Source organism: Dendroctonus ponderosae, unplaced genomic scaffold (genome assembly GCF_020466585.1).
Source record: "Dendroctonus ponderosae isolate FM_Combo_2020 unplaced genomic scaffold, Dpon_F_20191213v2 Dpon_F_20191213_28, whole genome shotgun sequence".
Taxonomy (NCBI): domain Eukaryota; kingdom Metazoa; phylum Arthropoda; class Insecta; order Coleoptera; family Curculionidae; genus Dendroctonus; species Dendroctonus ponderosae.
This window is the reverse complement of record NW_026018488.1, coordinates 8,084-19,771: the sequence shown is the minus strand read 5'-3', so window position 1 is coordinate 19,771 and position 11,688 is coordinate 8,084. Positions and strand designations below refer to the sequence as shown.

At 33.1% G+C, this 11,688-nt stretch overlaps 1 protein-coding gene across 1 annotated transcript in view; it reads right to left on the bottom strand.

Annotated features, from left to right (window-relative positions):
- Positions 1-11,688, bottom strand: part of LOC125503741 (neural-cadherin-like) — a gene marked incomplete at its 5' end in the record, with an annotated part of 15,004 nt that overhangs the window by 1,640 nt on the left and 1,676 nt on the right. The window contains 6 exons of the mRNA XM_048664487.1: positions 7,308-7,544; positions 7,600-7,755; positions 8,298-8,485; positions 8,667-8,876; positions 8,934-9,060; positions 9,287-9,547. Of these exons, the coding sequence (XP_048520444.1) occupies positions 7,308-7,544; positions 7,600-7,755; positions 8,298-8,485; positions 8,667-8,876; positions 8,934-9,060; positions 9,287-9,547 (1,179 nt within the window). The remainder of the gene's footprint in view (positions 1-7,307; positions 7,545-7,599; positions 7,756-8,297; positions 8,486-8,666; positions 8,877-8,933; positions 9,061-9,286; positions 9,548-11,688) is intronic.

Below are 11,688 nucleotides of genomic sequence, written 5' to 3'. Positions count from 1 at the left end.
GAAATCGCAATTGTTGTTATACTAGGTATTTATTTCTTTCATGGTAAACTGACACTATTTCGTTTTATACTTTTCAGTGTATTTTTCAAATAAATCAAGATTATGTGGCTTCTAAATAGAAAAATGTTTATGACTAATACCCCATGTAGGCAATTAACCGATTTGAAAATAGTAATTTATTGTTTATAAATCAATGACAAATAGAAATGCAGGGAACTATTTTATGAATGACGCCTAGACTTTTTAAAATACTTGTGTACTTAATCTGAGAAAAAAATGATTAGAGCTCCCTCTAACAACCTCAATATCCCCTATATTCGGTATACTTTGCTACTCATATTTAAAAAAATGTTGCAAAATTATCAAATATTCGAATTCAGATTGAAGCTCGGATTGCATTGATGTAGTTCAAATTTTTTAATTAAAAAAATATATTTGATACTAGTTGGTGGTCTGTTGAATGTTTCAAAGTTGGTTTTAATTTCCTGGGAAAATTGCGAAATATATCTGCGTGATTATATTTTTTGAGCTTTGGAAAAGAACGTCATGGAACACAAAAAAACCGCTTTAAAAACGGTTTCGAATGTATATTTGAATAAAATTCGAATGAAACAGTTTTGCATGCCTGCAGTTCCATTACGATAAAATAAAAGTATGTAATATTAAAAGGGACGTGGATTAGTCGTTTTTATGATTGGGAAGATTTCGAATATTTCCCTGATTTCCAGTAAAGATTAATGGCAATACTTTCAATCCATTGTACATACTATACTCGGAGCTTACTCAAGAAAAGATAGTTTTAAGAATTTGGTTAATAGACAAGAAGAAGCTCATAAAATTGACTGATAAATAGATAGCGAGAATTATTTTGTCTTTTTACTATCACCGCCAAAAGATCAATACCGAAAATAACTCGCGTTTAGCTGTAGACGATCTTCCAGCAAATGGGTATTTTTTAGCTGAAGCGAGCGATTTTTATCTCTCAGCTTTTAACTGAAGCAAATCTGCTTCAATCTAACGTCTGACGACCAATCTTGGATCTGGCGGCAGCTTTTAATTGAATCGAGAGATCTTGTAGAAAACGGGCACCTTTTAGCTCAAGCAAACTGTTTTGTAACTGACGGCCAGTGTTGAAATTAAAAATTAATCTCACGATTTTCTTGTTATTTAATTATGTTGCTTATTCATTTCATCTATAATAAGCATTTTTTCTTACTTTATGATCAGTGTACATAATTGATGTTTTCCAGTATTTCGGACCATTAAACTTTGTTCGTGTCTATTTAAATTATGCAAAACCACGATTGAGAATTTTCACAAAACATTGTCAACTAAATACCTCATTTAAGAAATTTTGCTTCAATTTTTAAAATTATTTTAATGTCGAAATATATTCTAATTTTATACTTAGGTGGCATTTTGAACTGTGAACGAAACTTTCTAATTAGTTAATCTTACTCTTTAGATACTGAAAAAAATATAGATGTCGGATCGGGTTACATTTATGAAAATTGGTTTTTTGCAAACATAACGACTGCTTTGCCCAATTAACTAATGACGTGCAGTTTCGGAGAAAACTTAACGAATAATAAAATACCGGGAGCATTAAATTGTTACTAGGAAATCACATCAAATCTGCAGTTTCTGCAGGTACAAAGGATACAATGCAGGAATATTACATTCATTAGCCGGCTAATTAATTCCTCCGGTGAAACTCTATTCAATGTTAGGCAAGCACTGCAACTGTTTCAGATAATGGGTCATTTGTATTTATATTCAGAAATTACTTCAAATCAATCTACATACATTTATGAATTAATTTACATTAAGTATTAGTTTAGTAATTTTGTTTTGTAATTGTCATTATAATTCACACCCATTAAAATTTTAGACTTTTAAAAATGGTTGGCGATAATTTACATTCTGTAGAACGGCAACTTTTGTAAAGGTTATTTATATTTAGTAGATTGGTTCATTTGTGATACTTAGCGATATCTTCTATTTTGTTATACGGTACATATATATTTTAAAAAACTGCAGAAGATGTTTAACTAAAGTGTTAACGTATATATTCAATTACAACTTTTCAAATATTGTTTGAAATATTCAATTCAGTTGTTTGCAAATTTTGAAGTTTTGATTATGCCGATTTTGATGTATTCCTGAAACCATCAAACCTACATTTAAAAAAAAAATGAATTTCTGAATAATATACAGGGTGATAGGTAAACAATCTCGTCTAGAGATGAGACAAACACATGTCGGACTTGTGATGCTTTAAAAACTTTATATGCGAAAATGTTTTTTCTCTAGTCTTAATGCATTTCATTTAAATTTCTTTGTACAAATTTTGTAGTAGTATTCAATTGATTTCAAACACCGGAATTATTGGAATCGGATCTTGATTTACCCCCGGGTGATCGAAAACCACGACACTTTACGGTTCCCAGCAAAAATTAATCTATATGTTTTTGATCGGGTAACTTTAGAGGCTGCGCAACTAAACTACCTATGCTGATGCAATGTTTTCCAACGTGATCGTCTCAATATGTTTAATCTGAAGTTTAAAAAAAATTCTGGAAGACGTCTTGGCGAAAACTCCCGTAGATATATTTAACGTTAAACCCTGTTAAACAATTAGCCATACATGATAATCACACATTTTCATGCAAGTCGCGACTTATATTTATAGGGACCAGTATTCATTAAAATTACCTTTTTCCTATATAAAATGTCCTTAAAAATAAAATTTAATTTCTTCTATGAAAAAATCATTAAATGTACTTCAAAAAATGATGTAGCGTTATTGAACACCAAATGCCATAATTTAATTTAAAAGTATGCTTTTCACATTTACTATTATTTTCGTGTTAGTATTTCATTACACTTCTTGCAATATCGAAGCAAATTTTAATGGCACTGTTATACCGGAATAATATTTGGGGCTGCTTTTATCATAATTTTTTAAAACAATTATTCATTCGAACTTCCTACACTCGCGAGCACGACTCAGGAAAATAAGAGGAGGAAACATGGCAATTTAACAGGCTTACATTTAAAACAACCAATTTCTCATGTAAAGAATGAAAAATATAATTGGGTACTTTTGGGTGAATCATTTTTCACTTCTTATAATGACCGTGAAAAAATGACTAAACTCCGTGATAAATGTCGGACTTTAATAGGAAAATATATTGCTTTAGTATAATTTATAAAAATCGCAATACATTTAAAAAGCACTGTTAAATTAAATACATTTCAAATATTGGGCGATCAATAAGGATTAACTCTATTTACTATTATTGCGATTGACTAAATAATAATTTTGCAATAGAGTTTATTATCAGTTTTTCGAATATCGGAGCTCCAGTAATTATCAGCCTGAGATGAATGTGGCCAAATTGGTAGAATTCGTTGGGGTGTATAAAGCGTTAAACATTAATGGGTCATTGTATACCTACAAAAATTAGCACACATACAAAACATTGCGTTTAAATTGAGTGAAATCGTAGCAATGGGTTTTCAACTTCAAGAATGGATATCCAACATGCTCAGATCCGAGAATAATTCTGAAAACCGTAACATACAATGGGTTTTTATGAACAAATTTAGCTTCTTGTTTCAGGTGCAGTTTCAACTAACGCTCATTAGCTCATAGCCTCCAAACTCAGCCACATTTACTTGAAACATTGCTTAATAGGATCTTAAGCGATTCAAATGCCATGACACTTATTCATTGACTATTATTCAAACATTAACGGCCTGAGATCATCCATTTAACTCCATGCAAAGTAGTATGTGCATCATAGGCAGAGAAGTTGTGAAAACTGTTCTGAAAGCCAGCTTTTTATCAATTTTTTTGACTTTTTCTTCTAAAATTGACTGTTATGTCCAAATCTAGACCGAAAATAAACACTCAAAGCAAAATTTGAATTAAAAAATATCTCATTGTCATTTCTTGCTCATTTTTAATCGTGTGATGCAACGATATGGCCAGGCTTTTAGGGTTTAGTACTTTCTAATATATGTACACATATAGCAGAATATAACTCTTTCTTTGCGCTATAAGGCAAGCATTTTAATTTGAAACAAAACACAAGGGAATCAAAGGACTCTTTAGATTTTGAAGCGAGAGTGGCAGTACTTTATTATTAAAACGCCAACCCTTTGCACTTGACAATATCATTTAAAAACCTCACCTCAAGGTAAATAATTTTACTAACCATAATTAAAGTTTATTTTTAAATCACTTTCGATTGCTCAATACATTCAAACCATTGAAATAAATTAATAAAACTGAAATATTGTATAGCAATAGAGTAATAGAATTTTTCCGATTTTCTAGAAAATATTAAATTTTGCAATAGGACAACTTTGAAACCCTCACAGAAAACCTTTTAAATTTTTGAATTAAAGGAAACTTTTAGGAATAGAAAATTAATATATTGGTTCTGTGAAAACTTGTAAAATTGAAGTTTTTATTTACGCTCGACTTTGGAAGGCAGAAATCTGATAAATTGGGTATTGATTTGCATTTAAAGAGCTGTATTGCGTCTTTTATGCGTGGAACTTTTATACGAGAAAATAAAAATAACAACGAATCTCGGGTGGAATGAGGATTTAAATTTACTCTACTACCCTTTACATATTCAGTAATGGATACCGGCAACATTGTATAAAGACTTATAAAATCTTTTTCTTAAATTACTGGCTTAATTTCGATAAGAAATGGAGATTTCAAAGAAAATTGTTTGAGCGACTTTTATTTTTCTCGGTTGGTGTCGGTTCAGCGTTCGAAGTCTGGAGATATATTTTTGTCGACATAAATTTATACAATAAACGAACTGACTGCACATTTTACAAGATATACCGTTGGTAGATTTAATCTCAAGACACACTATTGCAATGTTCAATAATTACATTACACAGTAGTAAAATATACAGTCACACCTAATAAATTAATAAAAACGGAAGGAACTACAGTTTTTAAACCACATTCAAACCTATTTTCTCCAAATGGGTCACTAATCTATTTAGCGGTGTCAAAATAATAATACGGGTTCTTATGGCTCTACATATTAGAACGCGTGAAGGGTTTTTATGCTCATTTAAGACATTTAAAGGGCCTTCTTTAAAAGGGCCTTTATTTTTATCTCCCAGTTAACACTGACTTTTGACCAGATTGGGGTTTGAGTAAAGTTCTTATGTAAAAAAGGATTTCATAGTAGAAACTCTTCTTGAGATATTTCCAAAATTTAAGATTGAAAGTTTGGCGCTTCCTGAACAGTTCAATACTTCATAAACTATGTGCAAATGCAATTCTAACTAAAAATCCCCTAATATTTAGGATTGTTCGCGAAGCTTCAAAGTCGTCTCTGATATCGCTTTTAGAAGTAAGCATTAATTGAACGGAAAAAGTTTAAATGGACAGTAATCATCAGTTCCTCGTCGTTCCGTGAAATATCCCATGAATTTTGAATTTGTGTACACAAGTCGTTTTCATTACTTTCGAGCCTGAACGCTAAGTATACCGTGGATACTAGAGACACTCAGAATTAATTAAAATACATAAAAATGCTTCAGAAACAGTTGAAAAAACCGTTGTTTTGTGAAATATATGTGCAAACCCAAGTCTGGGCGATACAAATTGTGATAATTTAAATACGGTTTGAGAATTTTCGTCATGTTCTGCCTTCAGGAATTTATAGTAGGATTTTGAGCAGCATTTCTTCAGATACCCTATAGAATGAGAGATATCAGAAAGTTATCCAATGAAAGTAGTTCTAACCGCCTTCATGAAAAACAAGATTAAGACGGGTCACACTTTCAACTAGGGGCACTAATAGTATTGGATGTAAAAGTGAATTAAACTTCCAAGGTGGAAGTATGGAAGGTTCCAAGGAGTCGAAGAGCTGACGCGATCTACGATATATCCACAAGTCAAAAATAAAACTGCACCATGAGAATGAATTACCATTTACTTTTATTTTTATCAAAGTGTAACACTCTAGCACTTCATATAAATTTTATTGTTAACATACTATTTTCTTTCCTGAGCTCCAGTCACACTGTGAAACAAAAAATGTTTTTGTATATCGTTTATTTCGTTACGTGTCGGCGAGACAACAGCGCCATCATTAGATTTTAAAATTCATTTACACTCATAATTGGTAAACATTAGATTCTTTTAGGTCTTGGGTGTCTTGAAACCTTCAATTTGTTTTTCTTCTTGAAGAAGTTGTGTTCATTTATATATCAATTATGAGTTTGAACGAATTTTAAAATTTGATGATGGCACTGTTGTCTTGCCGAAACGTAACGAAGCAAACGATATACAAAAAAAATTGTTTCACACTGTGCCTGGAGCCCAGGAAAGAAAATAGTATGGGAACAATTACACGCAGCCAGGAAAATGAATCAAAATACATTTTATTATTTTAATTGAAGTGATGTCTGTGATAAGAAAACAGTAGAAAATTCTACCGGAAATTTTTTTACCAAAACAATTAATTTCGGAGAATTCTATGAACAGATATTGATGATTAGCGCTTCGTTAAGCTTACAATCTAAAACTTTATGTGGCAAGAATAAGATGAAAAAATTGTTATTCCTTCGTTTACTTAAGGGACCTACTCAGAAGCAAATTGGCTGCCTAAATGAGACAAAATACTAGGTCTACTATACTGAAGGCAACACATCAAAATTTATTACAGATTTTAATTTGATCCAAAGTAAATGAGAAACTATTTATGAAAATTACTTTTTTGTCTTTTAAAACGAGTTTTGAGCTAATTGAAATTAATACCTCATATCCTCATATGAAAAATAGTATAATATTCGATATAAAAGACGCGCTAAAAACTTTGCTAAAAATCTGTTCATAACGTGTGCCACGTCGAATGTAACGACTGCAGAATTTGTCATAACGACATCATTTGTTACGACCATTAATTTGCAGCCGGAAGCAGATGAACGCGGATGAAAAAGTTCTACACTTCATGGCCGAAAGACGTTTTCTTTGGCCCAACTCATAACATCTAGGTCCCGACAAAGTTAAATTGAAAGAACTTTCCAGGCGTTTTAACGATCGTACTTCTTGTATGCCGTTACGCGTGCTTTTAATGTTACATGGATCTTTATTATCACGCTGGAAGCGGACTTGCGGTTAGCAAACAAAAATATAATGTCGCCTTCACATTTAAAACGACAACGTTTCAGAAGTGATGCTATTTTTAGACATCGATTACTTACGCAAAAATGTATATTCTATATTATACGAGTATAGTCATATGTTAAAAGGTACTCACCATAGTGATATTAATGCCAACAGCTCTCTCGATTTCTTCTCGGTGCATCAGAACCATGCCGTTCAACCTGACAGGTTTGTAGTACGGGGAACCTCCATGAGCAGAAAATCGAACATCTGTTACTGGAGGATGCTTTCGACGCAGTTGTACACTAAACACGTCCACATTTTCTCGGTTGATGCTTAGAAGATCTGCTATTTTGTCCTTAAATTTCTCCGCCATCGATTTCGGTAGATCCTTTAAAGAAATTCGGGTTGTCGCTAATGCATTCGGTGGAATTGACAAAACTTACTTTCAATTTGAAATCCCAAACTCGAATAAACTGCTCGTCAGTTATACCGGCAATTCGCACTGATCCTGAATTGATAACTGCTTCATGAGGTATTTCTTTTACGGTCACCGTAACGTTTGCCGGAACATCGTTCTGAGTGTGTTTTCGATCATAAACCTGCAAAAGAAGTAACATATTTGTTGTTATTTGCCACTTTACTTTCGGTTGATGGAATGTTATAATATCAACTATATATTCGGTTATTTGATATTCTGTTCAGTTGGAAATGTAGTCATTGACTACAAGACACCAGAAGATATCTAAAGTTTATTCGAGTCTAGAACAAAACGGTATCCAAGTAACATGGGATTTCTTTCAGCTTTCATATGGACTTACATGTCAGACACTCAAATACAGCTCGGGGCGTTTTCAATTTTGAAGACGTTAGACTTTTTAGTTTTTATCTGATTTTTTTATAGATATAATTTTATTAAAACTTCCTTTGACTAGCTTTTCTTAAAAAAAAAATTAGTATTGCTTGATATTTTTTCTGGTGTATGGTGTGTCACAGGAAAATATTAAGCAAAAAAAGCATGAGAAGTTATGTATGCTTTTATGCATACAAACAATAATAGGAAACTCCCTCTTTAAATTTTACTGCGATGATGTTTGCTGCGATTGTTTTACTGCGATGAATATTTATAGACGTTTTATACTACCTTAAATTTCAAATAATAAACTCCGTCTCGAGTGCCCTGTAACATAGATATCATCCCTGTATCTTCGTTGAGTTTGAACCTCGGATGTGCCACGTTGCTTGTCTCCCAATGGAATTTCTTATCAGGCAAGTCCCAGTCATCCAAATCGTAGACGTACACTCGACCTATTTCTGTTTCCGGAGCTTGACCTGCAAAAGCAAGGTTTTACGTTATAGCTTATTGTTTTGAAAGTGATTGATTTCACAACGAATTTATATTATTTGCAAAGTTTCCATTAAATTGAAAAGCCCCATATTTAGCCAAATTATATCGCGAATATTTTCATTAACGGAGTTATGAAAAAATTGGCATTTTCGCCTAAATGACTACCTTGATAGTTGTACACGAATATATTCTTCGACCCAGGTTGCATTTTATTATCGTTATTATCGCCGATAATAACGGTAAGTGTGCTGGTGCCTGTCATAGCAGGATTACCGTGATCTTTGATTACAATCGGAATGTGGTATTCCTTTTCCTGCTCTCGGTCGAAAGACTTTAAGGACGTGACAATGGCCATGCCATCACCGTTAGCACCCTCTGAAATAATATATATTTTCAGCTGTTTACTCTTGAGAGCCACTGAGAGCCACATACTTTGATCTTGCTCAACTCTGAAACTGGCCCGAACTCTATCGCTGGCACTTGGATCCAATCGGAATTGGAATGGCGGTCCGTTACTTTTCGATCGATCATCATCATCTGTTGCTAGAATTTCAACCACCTGCAATGAATGCAATTATGCCATTAAATAATTCGGGCAGGATTCGGATGGTCAAATCTCCAGTAGAAACCAAACGAAAGACGAGCAATTGAATATTTTCGACAATTCATTCGCTGTTTAAAAATATTTATATTAGGAATCGAAGAAGGTAGGATCCCAGTGAGGTTTGGGCTAATTAATTGCGAAATTGCAATAATGTCAATTTGTTTTTGTTTTGAAATTTTACCTTTTTGGGAGCCACATGTTCAGGAATAACAGGCCTATAATCCTTAAGGAATGTGGGTGCATTGTCGTTGATATCTTGAACAATCACTGTTAAAGTAGCTGTGGCAGTTTTTGGAGGAATGCCATCGTCAATAGCTAAAATTTTCACTTGATGCCTTGGTGTATCTTCACGATCCAGAGATCTTTGGATACTGACGGTACCGGATTGATTTATCGAAAATTGTCTTTTCCTGTCTGAGCTTCTATCAATTGAATATGATACCTGAAATAAATGTAACCAATATTGTATACGATAAGCCCCAAAACATTTCCAACAAGGTTTCATCAATTATTCAAAAAAATCGCGTGCGGGCACCATTTGCTTTTTACACTTGCGCTTTTTCATATAGACGTGAAAAATAAATTCCAATTTTCATTTCGAGGAATTCGAGTATGAGAAGGAGATGGCAGCAACCACAAATTTACTAAGTTTAAAGGAATGAAAATTGGAAGAACGGCAGTGCAGTCGAATCGAAAACAGAAAAATATAAAATTGCTGAAAATGCAAACATCGCCATGAGAAACTGCGTGTAAAAATGAAGGATAGAAGCATGCAAAACTGCTGTCCACAGGGGGATTTGATGAAGAAATAATAAATGCGAATGAGAAAACACCGACATACTAAGCACACTTTTTGCGGATGAATTGTCATTTTTATTACATGATATTACGCAACAACTGAGTTTTTTTATGAATATTTATTGGAAATTAAATATAACGGGTGTCAATTTGAAAAGGTCCCACCCTTAATATCTTTCTGGCAGTTAAAAATATGAAAAATCGGAAAGAACCGTGAATTTGTTAGGGGGACACTTAAAGGGGAAGGGCGGTCAAGTGGCACACTGTTTTAAAGGGCGTCTAATTCTCTTTACATCACTTACTACTTTGTTGTTTTTGTCCAGAGGTTTCCGAATAATCGCGGTTCGAAGTTGTAGAAAAAAATATGTCATTAGTCCTCCTTGTGGTACAGATGATTAGAAGATACCGAATCTTCTACACCGTTAGTACACATTAACACCGATTTATTGATTATTTTACTTCGAGAAAAATGACTTTTCATTTACGGAAGATAAATTTCAACAATAAAACTCATGGGATCTACGTACGCATTATCTTATAAGTCATTCAAAATGTTGTAAATTTTCCTCTAAGCAATAATAAAGTCTGTTTTCGGACTGCTCCCTGACATTCCGGAAAACCTCACCGGGAATTGACCGGCATTCTGATGCAATTTGACTTTTAAGATCATCAATATCTGCAGGTTGTGTTTCATAAGCAATGGAATTAAGATGTCCCCAAAAAAAGAAGCCTCAATCCGGTGTTCTTCCTGTCACTCTCTTTACAGGAAAATCGACAACATTTTGAACAACTTATAAGATAATGTGCAAGTAGATCCGTGGGGTTGATTGCAGCAATTTCTCTTCCGTAAATAAAAAGCTATTTTTCTCGAAGTAAAATAATCAATAAATCTTCTGAAATTAATTGTTTAAACTAGATTTTCTTCCTGTCATTCAACGATTTTAACGGTGTAACCGCATATTTTAATCATTTGTAGCATAAGGAAACCCAATGACATAATTTTTGTTTAAACAGTAATTTGAAAACCAAAATCTTGTTGCAGGCAAGTTTAATTGTTTATGTAACTTTGAAACCCGGTTATTGGAAAACATCTGTACAAAAAGCAACAAAGTAGTAATTAATGTAAAGATAATTGAACGCCCTTTGAAACGATGTGCCACTTGACCCCCTTTCCCAATTAGGATTCTCAGGGTGACATCTACCCCTCCTAAGGGGTTGAAACAAGGAGGCGAAAAGTATGAATTTAAAGTGTCCACCTTATAAATAAAGTGACGGTCTTTCCGATTTTTCATACTTTTCACTGCAACAAAGGTATTAAGTTAGGAAGTTTTTAAATTGACACCCGGTATTATCATGTCCATTGCACAAATAGAAGTTACAAAAAAACAATTTTAATGCAACCTTGCATTAGAGTGGATGGATTACATGGAGTTCTTAAATACTGCCAAAAGATAGCCAAGATGATCATATTCTTTTTTTCCCTTGCTCAATGTATTAAGCGTATTCCATTAGAAGACTAGGATTATGTAAAAAATGTAGTTGGTGAGCAAATATAATATTTCCATGAGATCTTCCTCTGTGTTGAAAACTGTGAAAAAACAAAAAAAGATCGTGGCCAGTATACCCTTACTGTATTAAGTCCCAAGCCACTTTTATTACCTCCATTGCTAGAAAAGCTCGTCAATATCATAAATAATTGAAAAAAATGGACGAGTTTAATTAAAAATTAGTTATTCTAAAAGCATTTTTGGAAATGGCAAATTGAAAAGTGTAGTACGTTTGTAT